The sequence below is a fragment of the Crocodylus porosus genome, unplaced genomic scaffold (assembly GCF_001723895.1).
Source record: "Crocodylus porosus isolate Cpor-Errol unplaced genomic scaffold, CroPor_comp1, whole genome shotgun sequence".
Lineage (NCBI taxonomy): Eukaryota > Metazoa > Chordata > Crocodylia > Crocodylidae > Crocodylus > Crocodylus porosus.
In genome coordinates this window covers 38,833,434-38,860,408 of record NW_017728915.1, presented here as the reverse complement: position 1 = coordinate 38,860,408, position 26,975 = coordinate 38,833,434, and the positions used below count along the sequence as shown (strand labels likewise).

At 62.4% G+C, this 26,975-nt stretch overlaps 1 protein-coding gene across 5 annotated transcripts in view; it reads left to right on the top strand.

The window, feature by feature from the left end:
• The window catches only part of CBFA2T3 (CBFA2/RUNX1 translocation partner 3), a 52,988-nt gene extending 31,748 nt beyond the window's left edge, over positions 1-21,240 (top strand). The window contains exons 2-12 of one of the 5 annotated variants that reach the window (XM_019536040.1): positions 7,089-7,235; positions 9,736-9,813; positions 11,762-12,003; positions 12,846-12,935; positions 16,341-16,522; positions 17,105-17,382; positions 17,776-17,861; positions 18,237-18,432; positions 19,017-19,085; positions 19,325-19,512; positions 20,334-21,240. In XM_019536040.1, coding sequence (XP_019391585.1) covers positions 7,089-7,235; positions 9,736-9,813; positions 11,762-12,003; positions 12,846-12,935; positions 16,341-16,522; positions 17,105-17,382; positions 17,776-17,861; positions 18,237-18,432; positions 19,017-19,085; positions 19,325-19,512; positions 20,334-20,663 — 1,886 coding nt within the window. In that variant the 3' untranslated portion in view covers positions 20,664-21,240. Of the gene's footprint in view, positions 1-7,088; positions 7,236-9,735; positions 9,814-11,761; positions 12,004-12,845; positions 12,936-16,340; positions 16,523-17,104; positions 17,383-17,775; positions 17,862-18,236; positions 18,433-19,016; positions 19,086-19,321; positions 19,513-20,333 lie in introns of all 5 variants that reach the window. The other 4 variants (XM_019536039.1, XM_019536041.1, XM_019536042.1 and 1 more) reach the window with 4 other exon arrangements.
• The last annotated feature ends 5,735 nt before the right edge of the window (positions 21,241-26,975 follow it).

Sequence of the window (26,975 nt, the reverse complement as noted above, 5' to 3'; positions counted from 1 at the left end):
TGCTGCTTAGACCAGCGAAGGAAAAAAGACTAATCCTTTTATTTTGATATTATTACTTATTCATCTGGGCTGCACAGGCCTAATGGAAACCAGATGTCAGAACGCAGACGCGGCCCCGGCCGGCTGGGACACATTACCCGAAAAGGGGGGGAATAAAAAAAGATTCCAGCAGCGTTTGAGTCATGTCAGGGAATCGTTGCCACATCTGTAACGGTGCTGGGGAGGGGGCGGGAAGCGGGGAGGCCTGGGATAGCTCAGAGACGCGCGGGGCCTCCCCGCCGAGCGCTGTCAGACGGGCGAGGGGATCGGGATCGGCGGGCTTCGCTCGGGCACGCACGCCCGGCCCCCGCCTGCCCGTGCCTGCGTCTTCTCAGTGGGGGCAGATGACCGAGCAAGGAGCAGTGCTCTCCAGTCGCTGCAAGGGAAGTTGAGGTTGGATAGTAGGAAAAACTTTTTCACTAGGAGGGCGGTGAAGCACTGGAACGGGTTATTTAGAGAAGTAAAATCTCCGTCCTTGGAGGTTTTTCAGACCCTGCTCGGCTGGGATGATGTAGGTGGGGCTGGTGCTGCTCTGAGCAGGGGGTCGGACTAGATGTGACCCCCTGAGGTCCCTTCCACCTGAATTTTCTGTGATTCCCATGTGTCCCCGAGCACAAACTAGGGGTGTCTTGCGTGGGGGGAAGGGCCCTGAATGGCTGATGAAGTCAAGAGGGGTCCGTGTGGATGAGGACTTGACCTCCCCGTCGATAGGGAAAGGGAGTGGGGAGTCTTTAAGGGAGCTGCGGGAGCTTGGGTGTCCGTGCCCTGCTGAACATGGGGGTCGTTCCCGCAGGCTGCCCACGACCCCGTCTCAGCCATGCTACAGCTCGTGCCTGGAGCGGTGAATGCAAAAGGCTCCCTGCCCTTTCCCCATCCGCACTGGCTGCCAGGTCAGCGATGCACCTAGTGATCATCTCAGCCCGGCCTCACGGAGGTTCACCCAAGTCAGGGCTTTAATGGCAGCTCCATGGCTCGTGCAAGAGGAGGAAGAGCCTCCACTGGGATGTGGTCAGCGCCACGGGCGCTTTCCTCTGGACGCAGGGCGAAGCAAGCTGATGCCATGCGTGTGCGCTAAACCAGGGCGCAGCAGGGGAGCAAGAAAAGGCAGGCAGGTGGAGGGGGAAGAAGGCACGTGCAGCTGGGCTGTTGCATCCCAGCCTCCAGGCAGCGGAGTCCGCAGGTGAGGACCATGCTAAGTCACGTCTTGGAAGGCACCGTGGCCTCTGCCGCTGCGGTCCAGGTGCACGGAGCAGGTCGGTGCTTGGGAGATGCTGCAGCCAAGCTAGGAAGGACACGTGCCGTCTGCACATGGGAGGTGCAGAACTGCCCTTGCTTTTTATGGCGCCCGGGGCAGCAAGGCAGCAGGAGGCTCTGGAAGGGGGCTCGAGGCCTGCGTCTGCCTTGCAGGTCACCACCAAGCACCTCCCGCCCAGCCCGCAGCAAAACGCCATCTGGCCCATGGACAGCTGCCACCCCTGCTGCGTGCCCAGGGGACCCGTGCCAGTGCTTTGCACCAGATGATCGTGCTTGTTGCTCGCACAGGCCTTTGCACACTCACTTGCCCACAGGGGTGCTCCAACGGGCAGGCCAAAGGCGCTCTCCAGGCCGAGTCCTGGCCCCCTTGCTGCGTTCGCTCTCTGCAAGGAGGGAGCCCCTAGGCTGTGGGGGTGCAGCAGCTCACGCCCTGTCCCCTGCCAAGCGCGCAAACCCGCTGCCTGCGTTCGCAGCCGTGCACGCACACGCACCCCTCCTGCTTGCATGCCCACGCACGCCTGCCCGGAGCTGGCGCGCACTTTGCTGATGACAACTCCCTGGACGTGCCGGCGCTGCTGCTGGCTCCCATCTGCTGCGCCAGGCTCTCAGCTGCTGCGCGGCTCCGCGCTGTCACTCAGGGCACTCGTTCCAAAGGCAGCGGGAGCTCGGGTCTGGCGCGCGCTCCCTTCTCGGGCCAGGGCAGGGTGAGGGGCAGCCAGAGAGCTCGCAGCCTGTGTCCTGTGGCTTGTTTCCTATAGTGCCCTGCGGCGCCGGCATGGCCGTTCTCGCCCAGAGACCTGGACCAAAACCTCCGGGATCTCCACTGCCATGGAAGGATGACGCTCCTGGGCACGTGCCTCCTACCGCCACCCCCATCTCTCCGTGGCAAAGGGCGACCTTGCTGCAGCTGAGCCAACCGATCAGCCCCACTAACGTGGCACCGTGGCTCACCCCAGCCACGCTGCCTGGGCCCAGGAGGAGCACGGCAGCCGGGATCCGTCTTCCCCTGCGGTGGAGCAGCTGCTGTCTGCTTTAGCCAGCACAGCAGAGCTCCCGGCGTACCACTGACGGCTCGGGATGCAGAAAGAGCAGCGAACGGCTCTCACATCTCGCAAGGAGACCGCGGAGTTCGTTCCCTCCGGCCACGGGGGATGAGAGAAACGGCCGGCCACCACAGAATAAAGCCATCCAGGCTGCCTGGCTGAGGGGCGTGAGACCCCTGCCTCTCCCGGCTCCGAGGGCTCCAGCGCAGCGCTGTATCGCGGCGCTGGCAGCAGGGCTGCAGCTGACAGCCCAGCGCATGGCGGGGGATTGATTTTTGCAGCTGTGGAAGGCAGAGGGAAAGCCATCACCAGCTCCTGCAAAACCCTTCAGCTTGGGTCTGACCCGGCCCTATTCGCCTTGCCGCACTTGGCGCGGCCACCTGACTTCCACCCTGCCCGGGCGGGGAGAAGTGATTTTAAACAAGTTCATTTTTTTCAACAAAACCCCAAAACAACCCCCTTCACCTCCTGCAGTTTTCAGCGCTCTGGGGGGTCCGAGCTAGGCCCTTCCCACATCCAGGTATTCTCTGCATCATTTTCCACAGGCGGTGTTAAAACATGCAGTGGCCTCGACCGCAGCAAGACGGGGGCATCCAGGTCCTCTCTGGCTCCCGTGCAAACCCTGTTCCTTGTCTGAGGCAGGACGGGGCGCGCTGTTGCCCGTCCTGGCTGGGACTGCGGGTTGGTAGTAATGCAGCCGCATGCACGGTCTAGGGGTCGAGGCGATGCTCGGGCGTGTGTCCTGTTGCCTCTGGGAGTGCTGTGGCAGCAGGGGACTGGCATTGCAGAGTCCTGATGCGGGAAGGGATCTTGTGGGCCATCTGGTCCAGGCTGGATGAGAGAGCAGGGCCTCTGGGAGAGCCCTGATAATGCTCGGCTCTGCATCGGGGAGGCCTGCAGCTCCATGCACCTCCCGGGGGAGCTGGGAGTGCAGCTCTCAGCTCCCCCCTTGCCCTATTCCCTGCATTTCTCCAGGGACCTGCCAGGGCACGCTGCTGACTGCAGGGACCGTCCTCAGAGCTGGCTGCATTGGCTGGGGACTGAGCTGTGCCAGTGCACTTGTTGGGACTCAAACCTGCAGGGTCCCCGCTGGATGGCCACTTGGGGCCAGACCGATGCCGCATTTGGGTCCAGGAAGGGATTTTCCCCCTGGTCAGATTGGCATGAACGGTGGGGTTTGCCTTCTTCTACAGCCTCCACCTGGGATCACCTTGAGCGTGTATTAAAGACCAAGCAGGACGTGATCCCCCTGCTTTACCTGGAGCAGGCTTGGGTGTGATGTCCGGTGCCGTGTCAGGGCTGACCGTTCGGTTTTGCTCCGAGGTTGGACAGTGGATGTGCCTGGGGTGGTTTGTGCAGGGCTGGTCCTGCCTCCGGCAGGGGCCGGACTAGATGTGACCTCCGCCAGCCCCGCTGCTCAAGGACGTTGGGGACAGGCAGGGCTGCAGACGTGTCCTGAGCGTGCAGCCACATCTGGGGTTCAGCACCGTGCCTCTCGCGGGCCTGACCCCCGTGCTCAGCCCCCGGCCGGCCTCCCCTGCCCACGGGGCCCCGGGCCGTGCTCACAAGGGGCCTGCGACTCCCCCTTGCCGGCCTCCCCGTGCTGATTTATAACGGGGAGAGCCCGTGTGCCTTGGCCGGTGCTCGGCTGGGGATGGCGAGGAGAGGGCTGCCCCGCGCCCCAGGCACCGGCCCTGGCGCCCGGCCAGCCCCTCTCCACACACGCGGCCCTTTGTCTGGGGGAGCCTTCGCCAGACATGGAAACGGACCCCAGCCTGAGCACCGAGGGGGGCCCCGTGAAGTCGGGGAGGGGGAGACAAGGCATCTACTGTCTGGGAAACTAATTAGCCTTCCTGGAACAGCGCGCGGCTGCACGCACACCGGGTCCCTCGGGCCGGGGCTTGGGCTGGGCTTGTCCTCTTGGGCCCTCTCGTCCTCCCACCGAGGGGTTGGGGGGTCTCGCGCTGCCTCATTGCGGCCTCGGCAGCACCCAGCAGGTCAGTCCGTGGAGCCGGCTGCATCTCCGGGCCGTGGTGGCCCCCGTGCATGGATGCTGTGGCTCTGCTGCTGCCTCGGGCTGCGCCCGCATGCAGCCTGCTCCCTTGCCTGCTGCAGAGCTCCTTAGCCGGGGCAGGAGGTAGCTCTGATAAGGAGCTACCGGGGGCACCTCGAGAGCCTTGCAGGGGTACTGCGCGGCGCTAGGTGAGCGACCGTGCTTCCCAAGAAAAACATCCCGACCTGCTGGGATGTATCTGAACTATCTCCCGGGATCTATCTGAGCTCTGTACAGCAGAAAAATGACCCTGCTATTTTTCTGGAGCCAAACACCCAGCGAAGACGAGGAGCCGGTGTTTTCAGAGGGGGGCCCGAGTCTAAAAAGGTCGAGAACCAGTGATGTGGAACAAGGATGGGCCGTGTCCTTTGCACCCGATTCACCCAGACCAGGCCGTGCTTGGGGACCGTTTGCACCGTGCCCATCACTGCTGGAGAGAGCTTGAGAGAGCGTGGCGTCAGCGTCCTGCTGCAAGGGGCAGGGCTCCCTTGGAGTCGCTGCACCTGGTCTGAAAGCATCTCACCGTCGATAAAAGCTCGGCTTTATTTAGCCTGGACAACGTCCTCGCACAGGGTTCAATTAATCTCATGACAGTTGCAGCGGATTACGGATGCCCGGTCGATGAGCGGCTGCCCCCGGGCGCGCGCCCCTGAGCCGTCCTGATCCTGTCAAGGCAGCGAGCCCTCCAGGAGACCCGAGCGGGCTGGAGCGCGGGGCGCTAGTGGCATGCTTGCCTTCTTTGGCTGCCCAAAGTGCGGGCACGGGGCACTGACGGATACGTGCAGCTGCCGGCGCACTTGTGGCCACCCATCGAAGCCTGGCGCATCCTCCCCGGCGGAGGAGGGCGAGAGATGGAGCTGGCAGCAGCTGATTGAAGTGCCAGGTGCTCTCCGCGCCTGGCCTGTTTACTTCCCCCCACCAGACCCTGGGGAAACAGCAGCTCCTTCTCACCAGCCCTGCAGAGATGCTGAGAAAAAGGCTCGCCCGCGCCGGGGATTGTCTTCTGCAGAGGAGAGCAGTGCCAGTCTGGCCGCGGTGGCTGAGAAGCTGAATCTGTCCCTTGCCGTCTCGCTGGGGTCATCCCAGGAGATCCCAGGGCACCGAGCCATGGCTGCCCCGGTTGGGACCAGCAAGCGCAACCAGCTTTGGGCAGCGTGGGGCTGCGGGGCCAGGGCAGGGACAGTGCCATCTGGGCGGTGGCGGCTGAGCAAGAGATGCTAAAGTGGGGCCTTTCACCCCTTTACCTCCATGCGGCAGGCTGGGAACTAGGAAATCCCGACCTTTGGAACCGGGTTCTGCTCTAAAACGGAACAAAACCGCGACCTCCAAAAGTCCCTTTTTTGGGGTGGGAGGGAAGCATTACTTCATCCATCGAAATGCCCCAGTTCGATCAAACTGAAACCCTTCGTTTCCACCCCGGCCTCTCGCTGGACTAGCGTGGAGGAGCTGAAACGAGAGGCCAGAGCGTTCCCCTCGGGGAAGCCGGGCCGAGTGGTCTTGAAACACTTCCTTCCACGTGGGAAAGCGAAGCTACGCGACAGCAACACGCTGCAGCCGAAAGTTCACATTTCAGCCGGCCTCCAAGACACGGCATCGGCCCCTCGGGAGGCTGCCAGGCCTCCCCCGTTCGGGAGCTTCGTGTCAGAGGCAGGAGGTGGGGGAGGAAGAAAAATATTACTGCCAGGGATCCCAAGAAGACCTGCCTGATGCATGCTGCTTTACCGCATGCCCCAGCTCCCGGAGTCTTGTGATGACGTGAGCGTGTTTTACCCCCAGGCTGGTGTTGGTCTGCTTGTTCCAAAGGAGAGCAGGAAAACTTTTGGTCCTGGTGACCCCGGAGGACAAGGGGCTGCAAGGCAAAGAGAGGGAGCCCCACGTTTCACATCGTATAGACTGGGGGGCCCCGAGTCCTGGTTTTGGGGCGACGGGGGACTGCTCCAGTGCGTGTCTGCACCAGGCACTCGGCGGGACGGATAACGCCGGCGCGATTTACAGCCTGTGAACAATCCTTGCCCGTCACTGCAATTACCGCAGCTCCGCACGGCCTCCGTGGGAAAGGGCCGCGCATTCCAGCCGGCCGCCCCGGGGGGATTTGGCTTCCTTGAGAACTGGCAGGTGCCCAGACCGGCGTGGGGACAGGCTTTCAGCGAAGATCCCCCCCATCCTGCCGTCTGCATGCGTGACGTGTCTGTCAGCAGCCTGGCCCCACGTGTCGGGAGGAGGGGGGTGCTTGCACTGCATATACACCCAGATGCACGTCCCGGCAGAGGTGTGTGTGCATCGACTGGTACCACCTTTATGTGCACGGGAGGGCTCCAGCACAGCAGCCGGGCAGTCTTCCCGGGGGGGCATACCTGCCTGATCCAGTGTCTCGGGGAGGGGGTGACGTGCCCCACGCTGCCGTGGGGAGGCTGGGACATCCTATGGGCCTGGCTGACCGTGGTACGTGCCCAGGAGGGCGCAGGGGTGTGCGTGGCTGCGTGTCCCAGGAGCTCTGGTCTCGGGTTGACTGCAGGGGCAAGCTGCCATGCAGAGAGCAGCCGGGGGGCTGAGCCCCAAAGGGCAGGGGCAGCTCGTGGGTGCAGGAGTGGTGAGGGGGTGGGCATGGGCAGCACCGGGCTCCAGGCAGGGTCCCCGGGCTGGAACTCCTCAGCCTTGCCTTCACCGGCCCTGTTCTCTGCGGCTCTTCCCCCTTGCAGATAACGCAGAGAAGACGGCAGCCACAATGCCCGACTCACCGGCCGACGTGAAGACTCAGTCCAGAGCGACGCCACCCAACATGCCTCCTCCTCCGCCGGCCGTCACGCAGGGCGCCACGCGGCACCCCTCCTTCACACCAAACACCAGTGAGTACCACCGCCGGCTCCCGGGGTGTCGCGGGGAAAGCAGATGGGCTGCTTCCCAGCTGGCAGGGTTTGGGGCAAGGCAGGAGCGCCCTGGGGAAGGGAGCGTCGTTCCCAGGCCCTGCCCCAGCTGGAGGGAAGCAGGGCACAGCTGGCACTGCACAGCTGGAAGGGGCATAGCCAGGGCAGATCCTGTGGCCAAACAAATGCCCAAAGGCAGGCTCTGTGCCCACCGCCTGCCCGCAGCTGGGCACGGCGCTTGCAACCCCATTATCCCCAGCCCAGACAGGGAACGGAGGCACAGAGCAGCTCCCTCAGGGCCAGGAGCCCTGACAGCCGGCCGGCTCGCTCCTCCCCCCGGCCCAGAGTCTGGTGCCAATTCAACGCTCCCTGGTACAAAAAGAAGTAGAGCTGGCTGGAAAACCAGGAAGACTTTGCTTGAAATGTATAGAAAGCATCTCGCTGTACCCAGGGGAGGGGGGATATGGCAGGCATCTGCTTGGGAAGCAGCCAGCAAGAGTCCGGCCATGTCGGCACCAGGTCACTGCCGCGCTGGGCTGCATCTGGCAGCTGGAGCCATGCGTGGAGGGTGCTGGGCGTGCTGCTCTCAGGGTAGCTCCTGGATGCCCGTTGCAGGCTCTGGGTGCTGCCTCAGCCCCTGCATCCCCCGATGGGTGAGAGGGAAGGGGCCGGAGGACCTGTCGGGCCTGGTCCTTGCACTGCTAGAGGTTGGGGCAGAGCTGGGTTTCAGCGCCCCACTTTCTCCAGACATTTCCCACCTCCTGCCGTTCGCTGGCCTGAGTGGCATTGCCCTCGGCTCCGCGCCGTGAATGCCGCTGCGGCAGAGACCCGTCGCCGTCCAGCGGGTCCCGTGGTAGGAGCAATGCGAGCAGGTGCTGAGCTCTTGTGGCTCCTGGAGGATGGGGACCCGCTCCAGATGGGCTGGGCTGGCGTTGCTCAGCACCCCCGATTGGACTCGTGGGGGGGTCTGCAGACCTCGGTGTGCCAGGTGCCCCCAGGGCCACGGGCTCCGTCCGTCCATCTGCCCGCCAGCCTGGCTCGCAGCATGGGCAGCAGAGTCCAGCGATTGCTCCGGCCCATCCAGCGGGGCTGGGGCACGCCAAGGGCGTGGGGCAGGCAGGCCGGGCACTCATCGAGGGAGCACCGGGCCCTGGGCTGGGATGCTTCAGGCAGGCTCCCTGCCTCAGCTTTCCTGCCCATAAACAGCCCTTGCGGTGCCAGGGAGCTGCCAGTCGCCGTCCCTAGCAGGTTCCCCTCCCTGCGTGTCAGGAGGGAAGGGAGAAGGTACCTGCCCCAGCCCCAGCCCCATCTTCGTGATGGCCCTGAGTCTGCAGGACGCCGACAGTGGCCCCGTGCTCCTGTTGCAGAGGGTTTGCCTCGTGGGGGCTGGGGTATGCCCTCTGTGCCCTGCGTCTGGACAAAGGGCTCGTCCTGGCCCGAGGCTTGGTCTCTCTCCCCACTCCATCTCCGGCTGCAGCAGGGGGTAGGACACGGCCTGTCGGGCTGGTGTCCCCCTGCCGTGTTGGGAGGGGCAGGCGGGGCCGCAGGAGCTCCAGGTAGGGCCGCGGGATGCCGGAGTGACTCCCCCCCCGCCTGCTCCAGATGTTCCTGCATCCGCCATCCGCCAGCGGCGTCTGGCCATCGGGGAGCGGAGGGAGCCGCGCCGCGCCGCTAATCCCAGCCCTGCACCAGCTGGGCTGCCTCTTCCTGCAGGCTTGGTGGCGTGCGCCTGCATGCACGTGTGTGCACACATGTGCACACGTATACCGGGGTGTCCCGTCCGCACAGGCACCCGGCTTCTCTCCAGCTGCCGAGGCTCCAGGCATGCATTAGGTGCTGCTGTGCTGCAGGAGGGGGGAGGATTTTGCGCCGGGACTCGGCCCCCATAAGCAGCCTGGCTCCGGGGTTGCCCCGTCGTGGTGCACGTCTCATGGGGCTCGGGGGACAAGGAGGCGTGCTGCCAGCTGGAGAGCCTGGCAGGGTCTCTGGGCTCGGGGGTCCGTGCCACATGAGAGAGACCCGATGGCGCCACAGGAGACTGCGCTGACACGGCCGGAGCGACCCGTCTTCTAGCCAGGACTCCTGGGTCCTCTCCCCAGCTGCTGAGTTTCTCAGGAAGGGGCTGAGGGAGCCCCTGGCAGAGCCAAGCCCTTCTGGGTGTCTGTGCCGCCCCACGCTGGTCCCCGCTGTCCTGCCTCTACTCACAGCCCTAGGCAGCTCTCCCCTCTCCGTGCCTCAGTTTCCCTGCTGTTCAGCCCTGCGTTGCAAGGCTCGGAGCCTGGAGAAGCAGTGCCAGGTAGGGAGCGTGAGGGGCCCCGTCCGCTCAGCAAGTCACGTCAGGAGCCCCCTTCCTGCTGCAGCTCGTGGCCTCGGCCACGCGGCCCCAGTCGGAGGTGCCGGGGCCGGCGCTGCAGAGCCCCCCGGGTGGCACCGTGGCCCCCTCGGGTCTCTCACGCTAGCGTGTGTTTTATTTTGCTTGCAGATCGAGAAGCTGGGCCCCCGACGTTTCTGCCCCGCGGCCGTTTTCAGGGTTGCTTGAAATGGTCGATGGTCTGTCTCTGTAAGTAAAAGGAAACACCCACCCGTGAGAGACCCAGAGGCCCCAGGCAGCACCCCCACCTTCCCCGGGGAGGAGAAACCCCCCGCCCCCATTCTGCCCCGACTCAGGGGGCACAGCTTGCCCCCTGCCCATGGCTGGAGAGGGTGCCACAGGGGTGCTTTCCCTGGCACTGCGGGGAGAGCCTGGGGGCACGGCGCTGGCAAGTGGCTCGGCTCTTCCATGTACACGCCAGCTGCTGCCCCCCTAGCAGCAGGGGTGTGGAGCATCCTGTAGCCCTACAGCTCAGCCCCCTGCCTGGGCAGGGCAAGGAGCCAGGACAGCTGGGAAAAAGCTTGCAAAGCCCCCAGCCCAGGGGCTCCTGGTACCCACCAGTATCTCGAGTCCTGTAGTCCCAACTTTCCTGGCTGCTCCCTGCATATGCAGGGGGTCTCGGCGGTTCATGGGGAGCAGCTACGGCGAGTCCAGGGCTGGAGGAGACCAAGGAGCGGGGATAATAAAACGAAGCCCGTTCCCCCAGCACGGCCATCGTGGGTCTGGGCATAAATGGCAGCAAGGGAGATGGGAGCCGGACCTGCGTAAAGGTGCAGATGGGGGAGCAGGGTGCAGGGGACCGGGTCCCTGCCAGCCCCCTCATCAAGCTTCTCTGCCCATCCCAGCGCCGCCGGCTTTCCCCGTCCCCGTGGGTCCAGGGATGTCCAAGAGGGACACGTGCGGAGTCTAACTTAGTAACGCACCTGTCGCTGGAATAAAAGCGCTTGTGGCCGGCCGGTTATTTTGGGACCCTCTTGAGCGAGCAGCTGGCGCTGCCCGGCGGGAGAGTGAGGGGGAGACCGGCTGGGGAAACACAGAGGCAGGGCTCGGGCGCCTGGCACGGCGGGCAGGTTGGTAGCTCTCCCCAGCGGCGCAGCGTTCCCAGGACAGGGCGCTGTGTGCCCGGCGGCTTCCCCGAGCGGGGGCGCGTGCATGCTGTGCCTTGCGGGCCCGCGTGAGAGGTGAGCTGTGGGGGTGGGCCGTGTCATGGCGCCGGCAAGCACGAACCCCTGTGGTTTCCCCAGCCCCTGGCATTGTCTGGGCGGGGGCTTCCAGCTGCAGGGGGGCTCGGGGACCCTGGGCAGCGGCTGGGGGTGGCGGTGCGGAGGATCCTAGCGTCTCCCGAGCTGGCAGCCTGCTAGGGGATGCAGCTGCCGATGAGGGCCATGAAGGCAGGGGCTGGGCCCCGCTTGGAAGCAGGTGCCCCTCGCTGCCATTCGGGGTACACGTGCAGCCAGTGTACATGGGCTCTGCTTCTGCCTCAGCACCGATCCCCATGGGCTGGCCTGAGCCGCACATCCCAGTGTTCGGCACTGGGCACGCTGCCGTTTGCCCATGCCACGTCCACGGCTTGGATTTCCTGAGGTTAACGCTCGCCCCCGTCGTAGTAAGGCAGAGGCTTGGTTTCCTGGTGCAGCCGGGGAGGGTGGGCAGCTCATTATAGGGCAGGCTCTGAGAATGGGTCTTGTCCTGGTGCGTGTGGCGTGGGGGGGGGCTCAGGGGGGTCGTGCTCCGGCGCTGCATGCTGCGTGGAGCTGGGTGGCTCTGTGGGCCCCTGGCAGGACGGGACAGCCTGGGCAGTGGGTTTAGCAGATCGTGGGTGTGGGTGTTCGCTGTGCATCACTGCTCACTTTGCCTCCAGCTGGCAACACGGCTTTGGGGGGCAGGTGAGATGCTCCCCATTGCTGCTGTGCCATCCTGGACTCCACCCGTGCCTGCGGCACTGATGCCCGGCTGCAAGCAGCCTGCCCATTGCAGGGCCACAAAGCTGCCCCCAAGCCCCCAGTGGCACAGCGCCCTGGTACACGGCACACTGCCCTGGCTCCCGCTACTGGGAGGCAGCGCCCTGCGCTAGGATGTCCACTGTCCCACGGCCCTTCCCCACCATCTGACCTCCTCGCCCTCCCTCTCGTTGCAGTAATGAATGGAAGCAGCCACTCCCCCACGGCCATCAACGGAGCGCCCTCAACCCCCAATGGGTTCAGCAACGGGCCGGCCACCTCCTCCACGGCCTCCCTGTCCAACCATCAGCTGCCCCCGGCCTGCGGCGCCCGCCAGCTCAGCAAACTCAAGCGCTTCCTGACCACGCTGCAGCAGTTCGGCAACGACATCTCCCCGGAGATCGGGGAGCGCGTCCGCACCCTGGTGCTGGGGCTGGTGGTACGTGGCGGTCTCTCCCACAGGGGACTTGGACCCACTGCTGATCTCTGGGGCGCTCGTAACATAGGGGGAAAGGCCACCCACGGGCTGCCTTCAAATTTGGGCGATGCCCTGGGGGGGTGGACAGCCAGTGGGAGTCTTCCAGTGCTCCACCGTTGTGCCTTGTTGGCTGAATGTGCTGTCACTCAAGGATTTTGGAGTCACTCTTATCAAGGAGAGGCCTCCACATCCACACGTCCTGGGTAGATGGGTGCAAGGGGGATGGCCTGGATGCAGCTAGCTCTGAGCCAGGTGCGAATCCTGCCTGGATGTCCTCCAGCACCAATATGCAAAACCCAGGCAGCTTCATGCTCCCTCCCACCGGGGAGGAAAATCCACTCCCTTTCCCCTTCAGCAGCATCGTGGGGTGCAGACACATCCCCTTGCTCCCATGAAAAGTTCCCAGGTTGAAAGTGGAGGGTGCTAGCTGCCTTGGCCAGCTGGGACAAAATCACAAGGAGAGGCATGGGCTGGGGAGCTCCCCCTTCTTTCCCCCCCCCATGGTGGTGCAAAAGGGAATGGGGCACCCTCACATGGAAGCACATTCGTGGGAAAACATGTACTATGGGGCTGCCTTCCCCACAGCCCACAAAGATCATGGAAGGAGCTGGGCAGGGGCTATATGGCCGTGCCTGCCCAGGCAGCAGGATAGTGGGGTCACAGACAAGAGAGGGTGCGGGCAGGTCAGGAGCTCTCCTCCATGCTTGGCTGGCTGGCGATGGTGGGTTTAGGAGCTCAGGAGTGGGGTTGGGGAAAGCTGCTCTTGCCCTCGGTGCTCTGCTCACCCCCGGCTCTGCCCGCAGAACTCCACGCTGACCATCGAGGAGTTTCACTCCAAGCTCCAGGAGGCCACCAACTTTCCGCTGCGCCCCTTCGTCATCCCCTTCCTGAAGGTAAGCTCCCTGCTTCCCCCCAGCCCTACCCGGGAGGAACACCCTTGGTTGCTTGCATTGCTGGGGTCACCCTGGAAGCCTTCTCCTGGGGCAGGTGGGGAGCCGCAGGCCGGGGGATGCTCTGCAATGCGTGGCTGGGGGATGCCCCGTGTCAGTGCATTGCCTAACGCCAGGCTGGGGAAGGAGCAGCTGGCAGAGGGTTGCAGCAGCAGGACATCAGAGCTATCCTAGATGTCACAGAGACACTGGTTGGAAGGGACCTGCAGAGGTCACATCTGTTCCAACCCCTGCCCGAGGCAGGATCAGCCCCGTCCAAACCAGTCCAGGCACCCCTTGTCTGAACTCTGCATAAGAATTTACTTGGCGAACCGCCAAGCTGCCGGGGCTGGGAGGTCCCTCCATGCAAGGGTCTCAGCTGCTTTGATTGCACCGTCTTCCCCAGAGCAAGGGAGGTGCAGGGGCAGGGAGCTTTTAAGCCTCTCTGGACTTCTTGAGGCTGGGATGATGCTTGGTGGAGGGAGTGGGCAAGCATTGGCTGTGCCCACTGTGTCCAAAATGAGAGACCCTCTACCCCCAGTGCCTCGGCACAAGCTTGCACACGCGTTGTCCCACGTGTGAAAGGCGCTCTCGGAGCTGTTGGTGATGAAAGGCAGGGCGAGGCCCATCTGGTAGCCATTTGCAGGGCATTCGAAACCTCCCATGTTGGCTTCCCTTGCGATTGAGTGCAGAGCCTGCGTCGCCACCCGGCTCTAGGGGATCTGCCGCGTGCGGGCGGCGCTGGCAAAATCCCTCTTTGCAGCTGCTGTTCGGCTGCCCAAGTCTATCATAGGAGTTGCAAAGGCAGGAAAAGCCATTCCCCTGGCATCTGGACTATCCCCTGTCCCTGGGCCTGGGGGCTCTTCTCAGCCGTTGCTGCAGCTGCAGGAGTCTGCCCAGAGCAGCCTGGAGGCCTCAGTGTTGTTCCCCTTGTGCAGTTGCTATTGAGCACAGGAGTGAGGGGCTCAGCCTCCGAATCAGACCTTTCTAGACCTTAAATGCTGACAGCTGCAAGTGGGAGGGGAGCGGTAGAAAACCCAGGTCAGACCCAGGTCACCCTCCCTTCCAGCCTCCGCTCTCTGCCTGTGGGACACCAGCCTGGGTAGGATGGACTTGGAGCCTGGCTCAGTGCATGGCAGCTGGGAGGCACCAGTGTGACCCAGTACATGGGCTCCCTAAGCTGCCCAAGGGGTTTAGATGCACATCTTCCATTGACATGTGTGCCAAAGTCCTCTGTCCAAGTTTGGAGAAGTCTTTGGTGTTGAGGGCCAGCCCTGCCATCCCAGCAGTCGGGGATAAAGCCCGTGTCCCTGGCTGCAGGTGGGTGCTGCAGGCACCCAAGCCGCCCCACAGCCCCGGGAGGCCGGGGTCTCGCTCCCCACCTCCCAGCCGGGGAAACAGAGCCTGGCTCCCAGGAGCGTGCAGCCCTGGCCAGGCCAGCGGACAGCAGTGGGACGTGCTCAGCGCCTCTGGAAACCAGGGGTCCTGAGCTCTAGTACAGGGCATGACGTCCCATGTAAGGGGGGCAGCAACTCTGCCCCTCCGTGCCTCAGTTTCCCTGCTTGGGAAGTGGGGAGATGAACCCAGCAGCCCTCCCAGAGCTGCTGTGCTGGGGAAGTGGAGCAGGGGGGTCCGTGCCACGTCTCTGCCCCCTGCCCGGTTCTCTCCGTCCTGTGCCCAGGCCCGGTGGGAGCGGCAGCACCTCGGACAGCTGCCGAGAGCCCAGCTGTGGGGTCCCTGCAGACGTGGTGGCCTGGGCTGAGCTCCAAGGGGCCTGGTCTGGCTGCCTCCAGCGCCCTGGCTCATCCAGTCACCCTGGGGGCACAGGGCACTGCCAGCTGCAGCAGGCCAGGCTGGGACTGGTGCTTCCCGAGGCTCCATCCTCCCCAACCCAGGGGCTCCCTCGTCTTCCCGGTGCCCTCCGTACCCTGGGTCCCGGCAGCCCCATCTCCTGCCATGGAGACATGGGACAACACTCGCCTTTGTGTTTGCTTTCTTGGCACCCTGCGCCCAGCTGCTTCCACCCAGGGCTGCAGCTGCTCTTCATTAGGCTAAAAGTCTCCAGCCGGCCGCAGCGTGTTTCCCAGACTCAGGCTTCTCCTCCTCCCCCCCACCAAGTTATTTACTTAAATGGGGAGAGGGGGGGAAAGAGCAGGCGGGAGGGATGTTTGCTGCCCTGGAGTCTCCAGCTCTGCGTTTCCTCAGCTCGCGCCCTAACATGTTCAACAGATGGTGGCTTGGCTGGCGACCAGCGGCCTAAATAGGAAAGCAGGGCTGGCAGCAAGCACGCCGGGCCTGCCGCGGCGCTCGGCTGCTTCATCCTTGGACGCGCTTCCCGGGGTCGTGGCTCCATGAGAAACGCGGTGGGTGGGGGAGGTTAGCAACCCGGCCCTGCCTGTCCCGCCGGCCTGGGAGCTGGGGTGGGGAGTGGGGGGTGCTGGGGCTTCTGCCTTGCAGCGCCTGAGCACGGGGTCAGGCCACGCCGAGCCAGAGCTGTGCGCCTCCCTGGAGGAGGGGGCCCAGCCTGCGCGGGCAGAGGGAGCGGCAGGCGTCTGGCGTGGCAGGCGGAGGGGTGCAGGAAGCCTGGCGCCACGGGCCTCAGCTGGGTCCCAGGGATGGGTCATCCAGCTGGGCATCCAGCCGAGGGCAAGGGGATGTCTGGTACCTGTCTGGAAAGAGCTTGCGTACACGTACACACACACACGTACACACACACACACACACACACACACACACACACACACCCCCATGTGCATACACACACAGGTACCCGTCTACATGCATGGATGCACACATGTGCACACATTTACTTGCAGGCATGTGCACACACATGCACACTTACAAACAAAGACCTACATGCATGCACATACCTACACGCATGTGCATATACACACAGCTACATGCATTCGCACACAGATTCACTCACTTTCATGCATGCACATACATACCTACGTGCATATGTGCATAGGCACCCATCTACATGCATGTGTGCGCACACAAGCATGCACACACATGCACACACTTACCTACATGCATGTACATACACACACACATATGCATGCATGTGCACGTGCATATATCTGCATGCATGCGTGCATGGGTGTGCACACATTTACTTGCATTTACACGCGCTTGTGCACAGCTGTGGCACATGCATGTAGATATATGCAGTGCCCGCATGTCTCAGCAGGGCAGTCAGCCCCTTGCATCCGGGGCTGCTTTCTCTTCCACTGGCTTCATTGTGCCCTTCCTGGAGCCACGGGGGCTCTCCCCCAACAGGTAGATTCTCCCGGCAGAGGTCCGGGGTGGAGGGGAACAGAAGGACGGGTCCTGGAGGTGTAACTCTCTACCTACCCTGTGCACTCACAGGCCAACCTGCCCCTGCTGCAGCGCGAGCTCCTGCACTGCGCCCGCATGGCCAAGCAGACCCCAGCCCAGTATCTGGCCCAGCACGAGCAGCTGCTGCTGGACGCCAACGCCTCGTCCCCCATCGACTCCTCTGAGCTGCTGCTGGAGGTCAACGAGACGGGCAAGAGGAGGACGCCAGACAGGTAGGGGCTCCCCTGCCCCTTTCCCCTCCCCACAGGCCCCGTGCCAGGCCCAGAGGGCGGATGTCACCCCCCCCTATCCAGCTGTGGTGGGTGCAGCCCCTGGCCTGGGGCTGGCAGCTGCTGATCCCAGTTGCTGCAAGCAGTGCAATGCAGCCTGCCCTGCCCGTGCAGACAGACCCTGTCCTCCAGGGGCTGGGGTGAAGGGGATGCATCTGGGAACTGGCTGGGCCAAGGGATGTCCACAGTGATGGGCCGGGAGGTGGCACTCCCACTGCCAGCTTCCCCCAGCAATGGACAGCTTGAATCCTTGCCTGAGAAGAGCGTCTAAGCTCTGTGCACCTCACACCCTGCTTCAGGCCAGTGCTACCCACCATGCTACCTTCTTCCCCCACCCAGAGCAGAATGTGGCCCCCCCAGCCCCTAGCTGAGCCACGGGGGACTGAGTCCCCCTGCATGGGAGAGCACCTGGCCAAGAGGGCATCCAGCAGCTGCATTTCCCAAGACACGAGTGCAGGGAGCCCGGGGGCAGGGTCGTCCCGGTGGGGCCGGCGGCACACGGACATGGTGCTTGCTGCCCAACAGCATCGCCCTCTCTCCTCCCCGGGCCAGGACCAAAGAGAACGGCGTGGACCGCGACCCCCTGCACCCCGAGCACCTCAGCAAGAGGCCATGCACAATGAGCCCTGCCCAGCGGTACAGCCCCAGCAACGGGCTGAGCCACCAGCCCAATGGGCTGCCCCACACTGCGCCCCAGCTGCCCCAGCACTACCGCCTGGAGGACATGGCCATGGCCCACCACTACCGCGATGCCTACCGGCACCCCGACCCCCGCGAGCTCCGCGAGCGCCACCGGCAAGCGGGTGAGTGTGACGCGGCATGGCAGGGTGCGCGGCTCCACAGTCCTGCCCCCTCCCTTACCCTGGGGGTGGGGCTGAGCTTGGAGGAAGCAAATGGGGATGAGCTGGAGAAAGCTGCTGTCTCCCACGCTGCGCCCTGCAGACAGAGCCTGGGGCTTCCTCCAAGCAAGGCGGGATGCAGCCCCGGGGGCTTGGAGGGCATTGAGGGCACGTGCCAGGGGCCGGGGAACTCCAGCCCTGCCCCTGTTCCCAGGCTGCAGGGGCAGGAAGCATCTCTGCTTTGGGTTTGCGCAGCAAGCAGAGGTGATCAGCAGAGCCCTGGAGCTGGGGGACGGGGTCCACAGCTGGCTGGGGGCTGGGGAGCAGCTGTGGCCGACGGGCATGCTTCTCTCCCAGCTGTGCATGGCGCCCGCCAGGAGGAGGTGATCGACCACCGGCTGACCGACCGGGAGTGGGCCGAGGAGTGGAAGCACCTCAACAATGTACGTACTGCGCCAGGCAGGGACCGGGGGTCCAGGGAGACTTGTGTTTGCTGCCAGGCCTGTGGGAGGGCCTCGAGGAGCCGGCATTCCTGCAGAGGGGGTCTCAGTTTATCCATGCTGAGCCCTGTGGCACGCGCCCTCTCTTTTGGCTTTCTCGCCTGGCTCTGGCAGGGTCCCCACTCCCTCCATGCCTTGCCCTGCTGAGCCTGATACCCCTCTGCCCTGGAGACGGGTGGAAGCTGCTGGACTCTCCTCCCATTTGGGATCCCTCCTTCTTGCCCCCTTGGGGGAGGGAAGGGAGGGGAAGTCGGCACGGCGACCCCGGGGGCGCCCCGCTGCCCCGCCAGGATCTCATGCAGGCTCTGCTTCCTGCAGCTGCTCAACTGCATCATGGACATGGTAGAGAAGACGCGGCGGTCGCTGACCGTGCTGCGTCGCTGCCAGGAGGCCGACCGTGAGGAGCTCAACCACTGGATCCGCCGCTACAGCGACGCCGAGGACATGAAGAAGGGCGCCAGCCCCACCGCCCGCCCTCACAACAGCTCCTCCGCCCCTGAGCCGCCCCAGTTAGGTATTGATGGCATGGACCTGCCGCTCCCCTGTCACGTACCCGGGCATCGTCTCTGTTGGCAGCCTCTGGGTCTCAGGGAAGACAGCGGAGCGGGGCGTGGGGACAAGGGAGCCAAGCTCCTGGTGCAGGGAAGACCCGGGCAGTGTGTTCACAGCCTGTTCCTGCCTTGGGGATGGAGCTTGCTAACACCTGTCCGGACTCTGCCATGCCTGGAGCATGTGGCATCGTCCACCGATTTATCCTGCTCCCATCACAGCCGCAGAGAGCCCATGCAGCATCCAGCGCGCAGGGTCCTGGGATCAGGGCCCTGAGGTCCAGCAGCAATGCAGACTAGGCTATGCGTTATTTACAATAATGAGAAACTAATTAATATTCATAGTTATGCAAATAGAAGGGATCATAACCTGGCCATGGGGTATTGGCTTGGTGCACCTGAGCACAGCTGTTTGCCTGGGGGACGCTGGAGCCCCAGGGATGCCCTGTCCTTCGGGTGCGGTGGTTCTCAGCGTCCAGGCGCAGCGAGGAGTGGGTCTGGTCTGACCAGCCCTGCCTCCTAATGTGCTCTCCCTGCCTGTTGCTTGCAGACGCTCACCGTGAGTTCGTGCCCAGGCCCCTCTCCGGTTACATGCCCGAGGAGATCTGGAGGAAAGCTGGTGAGTGTGACACCGCGGGCTGTCCCCATCTCAACCCTAGCAGAGCAGTGCTGAGAGCAAACCCTGCCCTGTGCAAAGGGCTAGTGTGAAAGGTGCATGTGTATGCATCTCCCAAAGCCAGGCCCCATAGGACCTCCTGATCTGCACCCCCATAGCCAGGCCGCCGGGTCCCCGTGGGCACCTGGCTGCGGGCTGCCCTACATGCCAGGTGCCGTGCTCTGTGCTCTTGCCTCCAGAAGAAGCCGTGAACGAGGTGAAGCGTCAGGCCATGTCCGAGCTCCAGAAGGCCGTGTCGGACGCCGAGCGCAAGGCCCACGAGCTCATCACCACCGAGCGGGCCAAGATGGAGCGGGCGCTGGCAGAGGCGAAGCGCCAGGCATCAGAGGACGCGCTCACTGTCATCAATCAGCAGGAAGACTCCAGCGAGGTAGAGGTTGGCCAGGGAAGCAGTGTGCACCATGGGGTGGGAGTCTGTGGCATGGTGGGGTCCAAAAGTCTCTGCAAGCCCTTGGAAATCAGCGCCTTTACACAAGACAGCCTTGCCATGAGCTCTGCCCCGTGCAGGGGCTCCCAGCTCCTGGGCCTGTGCTCAGACCAGGCATTTTCCAGGCCTGGAGGGTTTCAAAAGCCCGTCGGGTGAAACCCAACTTCAGGGACTACAGCAGGTTGTCCACGAGTCGACAACATGTGCATGAAGAAAGTGCTTTCTCCCATTCGTTTTAAACCTGCCACCTACTAAAATTTGCAGGCAAGAGGTTTAAAAGGAAGAAGAGGAAGTACTTTTCTGGCGCAACACGTAGATAACTGGTGGAGTTCACTGCCGCAGGAGGCGGTGGGGGCAGAGAGCATTGCCAAGTTCACGGGGTGGACAAATGCATGGATCTATTAATGGCTGTTGAGCAGAATACTTGGAGATGTTTCTTCTGGCATCTCTAAACCAATAAAGGTGCATGCCAGGAAGGGTAATGAATAGGGGATGGATCACTCCACAGATACCCGGTTCAATGCTCGTCCTCTGTAGCATCTGCTTCCGCCACCGTCGGCAGCTGGGCTAAATGGACCCAGTATGGCACCGCTTATGTTCTCATTATCTTTGCTGGGGCCTAAACTCGGGTGATGTCAATGGGAAGAGGCTTCTAGCTTGCGTTGGGTTTGGGCTCCAGAGCGTTCCCCGGGGCAGGGGGCGGTAAGGCCGGATGCTCGCGCTACCCTGCGGCTGACGCCTTTGCTTTCTGCCCCCCCGCGCAGAGCTGCTGGAACTGCGGGCGCAAGGCGAGCGAGACCTGCAGCGGCTGCAACACGGCGCGTTACTGCGGGTCTTTCTGCCAGCACAAGGATTGGGAGAAACACCACCACGTCTGTGGGCAGACTCTGCAGGGCCTCCAGGCTCCGGCCGGCGCGGCCCCCTCTGCCGGGGCGGGCTTGGGGGTGGCCGCCGCTCAGCCGGACGTGGTCGCCGTCACCCCCTCCATCACCAGCGTGGCCATCGCGGCGAGCCCCAGCGAGACGGGCTCGTCCACCGCGTCGCGCTCCGGCACGCCGGCCACCCCGGCGCCTCTGGAAGCCACGTCCCGCTAAGTGACCTGGCCATCGCCTGACTGACCAACAGAGGGGAAAGAAACAGAGGAATCTACAAACCGTCACTGCTGCTACTGCTTCTCTCCAAAAGAAAAACCAGACTGCATTCAATGCAACCTCCTCAGCTACCTGACTCATGTTTGACCTCCAAAACGACCTCTCGAATTCACATGTAATCCTCACGGATCCTCACACTGGGCTTTAAAGTGGAGTTACGGCAAATACCAATCTTCTCCGTTCTCTCTTCGGTTCTTTTGGGTTTCTTTTCTCAGTATGATTTGGGGGATGATTGTCGTCGTCGTCGGTTTTTTCTTTTCTTCTTCCTTTTGTTTTTTCGGATGTGGGATTTGTCTGCCAACTCGATGCCTCTCGCCCCGGGGAGCGGGAGCCCTTCGGTCTCTGTCCCGCTGGAGACGCGTGGGCACGTGCGTGCGTGCGGGTATGGATGTGCACCAAACAGCTCTCTCGGCCTGGCCGGGGGGGAGCGGCGTGACAAAGGATTTCGGTTTCGGAAGGCAAGAAACTTCTTTTCGTCTTTTTTTTTTTTTAAAAGGAAAGAGAATTAAAAAAAAAAAAATAGAAAAACCGTCAAACTCTTTGGCTTTAAGTAAAAAAAAAAGAAAAAAAAAGAGAAAAAAAGAAAAAAGAAAAATCCCAAAAAAACAAACCAAGTGAAGGAAGCGTACCTGTAAACTACCTTGCTAGCTAGCCAAGAACATACCAGACTCACCTCTGCTCCAAAGGAAATCCAAAAACAAACACAAAAAAAACAAAAAACCCAAACTTTTTTTCCACTGCCAAAGTTTGTTTCGTTCTGTTGCCGTTGGTTCTTTTTGACCTTCCCGTTCCTTTTTTGGTTGGTTTTTCGCGAGATGAGGAACAGCGTTCGTTTGTTCCAACCAAACCACGACGACTGCTTTCCCGGCGCCGGGCAGAGCCAGCCGCGTCGGACTCCTTGTGTTCTTGGGGGGCGGCGGGGGGCCGTCCCGGGCCGGACTCTCGGCTCCCGGACCTACCTTGGAGGAGGACGGACGCAGCTCTGGGGATGGAAAGAGTTTTGGTCCAATAAAGCAAAAACAAAGCGAGCCGCCGAGGGCTTTGTGTGTGGGTGGGGGGTGCGTGCATACGTGCGCGTGCAACGGGAAAGCCCTGCTCCCGGCTTTGTCTCTCTGTGGATTATAAATGCCTAGGGAAGAGCCAGTGAGGAGGTCCGAGCCCCGGTCCTTGTCCAGAGAGAGCATCGTTCCCAGCCGGACTGTGACAATCCGTCGTCGGTTCTCCGCGTCTGGTCAGCGCGCGAGCAGAAGGCCGCCGGTACCGGTGCCGCCTGGCCCGCGTACTCCTTCACTACCTCTGCTGTCCAGAGCCCGCCCCTCTCGCTCCGGCATCTCTCCACGGCCGTCTTGGCTTCTTCCAAACTTCGCCAGGAAAAGAAAAGAAAGAGACGCCTTTTGTCCTCTCCCTTCGGAAGACTCTATTTACTTGTAGATAGGTGTCCCCCCCTCCCCACCCCTGCTTTTGTGTCTAGCTCTTCTCCAGATGTTTGCTCCAGTCCGGTGATGAACATGGCCATTGGGTTCATTTGGGTTGGTCCTTTTTTTATTTTTATTTTTTAATTTCGGTTCTGCTTTTCTTTGCTCCCCCTCCCTCTCCCTCCCCCATGCGATTCTGCAATGATTTCTAGGAGGAAATAAAGGAAAGGGGAAAAACAAACACTTTTTCTTAGAGAAGAGGAAAAAGAGAGAGAGAAAGACACTGTCGATTATTTTGCATTTCTTGCATCATTGTATAAAGCGCAGAGGGCAGGAGTGCAATATGGAAAGTGGCATGGCTACGGGATGGGGGCAGCCCCGCCACGGCCAGGGCAGACACCCTGTATGCTAATGTGAATGTACATAGTCTTTGCAGAGGTCCAAAAAAAAAAAAAAGAATCCTATGGAAGCTAATAAAAGAAGAGACGTTTGCCAAATACCAAGAGAAGCCACTGACGTGCGTGCAGTTTAGGAGCTAGGTTTTAAGAAAAAAGAAAAACAAAACCGACAAAAAAACAACCCTTCTCCCCCTCCCCACAAACTCGGTGTGTTCAGTAGGAGCCTCAGTCCCGGACCCGCAGCCTCTGTCACGTGTGGTTTCTTTTTAAAAAGAAAGAACAAAGAAAAAGGAAGGATGATTATTTTTTTTTGCGAAGTTCCCAGTTGCTCGTCGCGGGGCAGGGCTGAGAGCAAGTGGCAGGATGCCCGTGTGTGGATATGCTTTTCTCTCCCTTCCCCTGCCCTGTAGCTGGCTGCGGCCTGGGAGAACCGTGGTCTGGGTCCGTGGCAGCCGGTGACGGGGGGCTCGGGGTCAGGGGCTGCGTTCGGCCCCCCCGCGCATTGCCTCGGACCGGTGCACTGCGCAGCGGCCCACGCGGTTCGCATCTCCGTCGTGCTGTTTTCCTCTCCGGGTGGTCCAAGCTGGCAAAGACCCCCCATCTCTCACAGGCACTTCCCCATGTAGCAGGGTAGGGCCGTGGTGCCACGTGACTGTGTCTCTGGGCCCCGCGACCGCGTGTCGAGGCTGGTTTGCTGCCGGGAGGGCTGTCGAAGGCGCTGCATGGGCATTGGCATGGCTGTTGCAAGACAGACCCAGGCTGGAAGTGAGGGGTGGCAAGGACCTGCCATCATGCCCCGGGGTCTGGTCTGTCCCCACTGCCCCCCACCCTGTCAGCTGTCTGGGCGGAGGCGAGGGGGAGCTTTGGGGTTGATTTCCACGGAGCCCGGGGCTCAGTTTCCCAGCTCTGAGCGCCCGTCAGTTCTGACCTTGCATTTATTTGCTAGTTTGCCACAGCCAGAAGCCCCCTCGCTTGCTAGCCCTGCTGCTCCCCATCACGGTGACATGTCGCATGACCCTATGGACAGGGTACTCTGTTGGGCGCATCGACTAGCAGCGGGGGGCAGCAAGAGATGCACGTCTCCCTGCTGGGCATGCCTGGGTGACTGAGGGAAGCCAGCGTTGAAGCCCCCGGGTCCCAAGAAAGCAGCAAAGCCCACGTAGCCAGCAGAGAAGCCCTGCCTCTGCAAAACCCGCTGCTTCGCCCGTGCCGTCCCGGGAGGAGCACAGCCAGAGCGCCACGCAGCAGGGCAGAGGCCCGGCGTTGGAGAGGGGAAGGCGAGGGCCTCCTCCCTGGAGCCACCCAACCAGACCGGCCACCTGCACCATCCAGGATGCCCTGCCATGCCAGCTGCTTGAAGCTGCCCGGGCTCCTGCCTGCTGTATCTCCGACGCGCTGGCAGTGCAGCTCAGAGCATCGAGGATGGCAGTTTGTGCAGGCACATGGCATCGGGACCCAAAGCTGAAAGCAGAGAGGGTCGGTGTCCTAGCAGCCTCCGGGCCAGGTGGGCAGGGGGAACACGGCAGGAGCGGGATGGAAGAGGGGAGAGGGGAGCTGCAGGAGAGGAGCCAGCGGCCAGCTCCAGGGCGTAGGGGAGTGAGGGAGGGTCTGGGCTGATCCGCTGGTGGTGGGTCACGACTCATGGCATGGCCAACCTGCCTGCCCAGGTCCTGCATGTTCCCGATTCTTTGCCGTCGGCACCCCCAGGCTGCGCGGGAAGAGACCGAGACCAGGCCAGAGTTTTGGGGTGCCCGATGCAGCAGCCACAGGCATTGCTGGTAAAGCAGCCAGGGTGGTTTTCCCTCGAGTGTGGCAGAGGGTGCGTGCAGGCAAGCCAAGGCTGGGCCCCTTTGCCGCCCAGGCTGAGGTCTCAGCACCCCGGGGGCCTGCAGGGCCGTGGCCTGTGATGGGGCAGGGCGGTCAACAGGCAGCTCTACCGCCAAGCAGCGCTGGAGCCCAGGGGCACAGCGGGCTACGGACGGGGTGGGGGCGAGGCGGCCGGTGCAGAGACAGGCGCTTTGTTGGGCTTTAAGCATGACTCGCCACGAACCCATCTCCATGGTGACCTCCTCTTCCTCAGTTTCCAAATTGAAATCCAAGCTGAAACCAAAGCAGCCCCTTCCTGCCAGGTCAGCCCCATTCCCGCCTGCGCTGTCTCGCCGCTGTGCCTGCTCCTCAACGGTCCAGATGGCACCCTAGCGAACCCCTGTCCCATAGCTCCCCGCCTGTTCTCGTGGCTGGGCATGGTGCGCAGCACCCTGGCAGCTGCCCCCGGGACGAGGTCAGGGCTGCAGGGACCCACAGGGCTTGCATCTTGTGGGCCAAATGCTCCTGCCCCGCTCCTGCCTCTTGCAAGCAGCCAGACCCCAGGGGAGCGCCTCTCGGAGACATTATACGCAGGGCTGCTGGATTAGGAGTGTGATGCCTGCCCTCAGGGAGACCCCCTCTGCCATCCCTGCATCCTGGCTGTCTTGAGGAGGGGCCTGGGGATGAACCAAGCCATTTCCCGGCTTCTGGGTTGCTGGGGGAAGACCCCAGCAGCAAGCTCCCCTTGTCCGCAGCGTCCAAAAAGCAGATGTAAACGCAGAGCAGGGGAAACGGCCCCCAAATCCACGTGGATTCAAGGCTTCTACTCGGTGGTTCCCGGGGTCCAGGCCGGCTCTAGCAGCTCAGCTGCAACCCAGGAGGATTTTGTTCAAATTCTTGCACAAGAATCAAAGCCACCAGGAGTGCAAGGTGCTCTAGCGTCACCCCACTGGGGCGCATGGCTTGGGATGCAGCCAGATTCAGGGGAGACCAGCCCAGCCCAGCCCACCCTCGGGGCAACTCTGCCGTGTCAGCAGATGTATGCCGGGGGTGGGGGTGCCCCCCTCGTCTGCTGCATACACGCATAGAGCCGGAGAGCCGACTGCCGCGTGAAACTGTGCAATACTTGAATGGGAGGGAGGAGGGGTGCTGGGTGCCTCAGCACATCCCAAAACCGCTCCGAGAAGGGAGAAAACAGAAGTCCAGCCCCCCACACACGCGTCCTGCCCTGCCCGCCCCGTCCCTGCTGTTTGTTGGTTTCCGTGGCCGTTGCAGAGAAATGGCGCCGTGATCGGAGTTTTTCGGCATGCTGTCCCTTCCCCTCGCTGTTTCCTACGTGTACTGTATGTTTGACCTGTGAAAGATGTAAACATTATGATTCAGGTTCTGTCTGTTCTTAACTCTGTATCTGTGTAATAAAGACGATTTACTATCACCCCCAGGCCTCGGCTGCAGTGGTCCCATGCCCCCCTCCCCGGGCGAGCAGCCGGGTGTGGAGGGGGGCTCAGCCCTGCTGCATCTTGGATGCTAGCGGGGGACTCGGGTGGATCTAGCATTTTGAAAAGGGGGGTGCAACACGGCCAGGTGCATCATCACCTCTAAAACAACACACATTTCTCTCCTGTTCAAAAGAAACTAGCAGTGTGACTCATATGCTAGGGCTGAGCACCGCATGATTCAGTTTGAAGAAGCAAAAAAACCAAATATCACTTCATTGGAAAGAGTTCAGATCAACTTGGCAGGGCTGTGAAAGAGGAGCTTCAGTGACCAGGAGCAGCGACGGGGCAGAAGAAAGTCTAGCTGGATGAGTGGAGCAATAAAAGGGATGAAAAAGGAGAGAGGGTGGTTCACACCTGTGGGACGAAGAGTTTCTAAGGGGTTGGGTAGACAAGGAGCCCCACGAAGGCTCTTTCTGCTGCACGAAGAGTTTTTAAACCCTCTTATGGGAGTAGGGTTTCAAGATGGGACTCACACCTAAGGACCTTGCCTGAAAATACACTGCCACCTCCGTGGCTCGGGCAGGGACCCCAGGCCCCTGGGCCACGAGGCCGGCTGGGTTCAGGGACCCTGGTGCTCTGCGTTGTCTCGTGCTTGGGATATGCAGGACAGGTCTCCAGAGCAGGGCGCGTTCCCAGCCGGGCTCTCTGGGGCCACCAGAGGATCACACGGACCTCATGGGGCGACTCCTGCCATGAGTCCCCTCCAGTCTGTGGCCAGGACTCCTCCCCAGGGAAGGGTGCTGGGTGTGCTGGCAGAGCCCCCAGACCTACCCAGCACCCCCATCTGGATCTGGGCTGCCAGGGGCTCCCCTCCTGGAGGCCTGGGGACCCCTAATCTGAATGACTTGGGTGGCAGTGCTGCCTCTGCAGGGTGGTGCAGCCACCTCTGGGGTGGGACGCAGCAGCTGCTCATCCTGGTGTACTCCTCAGCTGAGGAGCCCAAAAGCCTTGACCTTGACCCTGCTCCCTGGGCGGTGCACAACCAACCCCCAGCACCCTGCAGCATGCCCAGCAGGTCAGGATAAGCTTCCCAGGGGTGCCGGAGGGGCTATGAAGCTGGTCCTGCTGGGACTTTGCAAGCCAGCCTGTGCCAGGGGCAAGCAGCTGGCAGCCACAGCTGCAACCACTGGGCAAGCC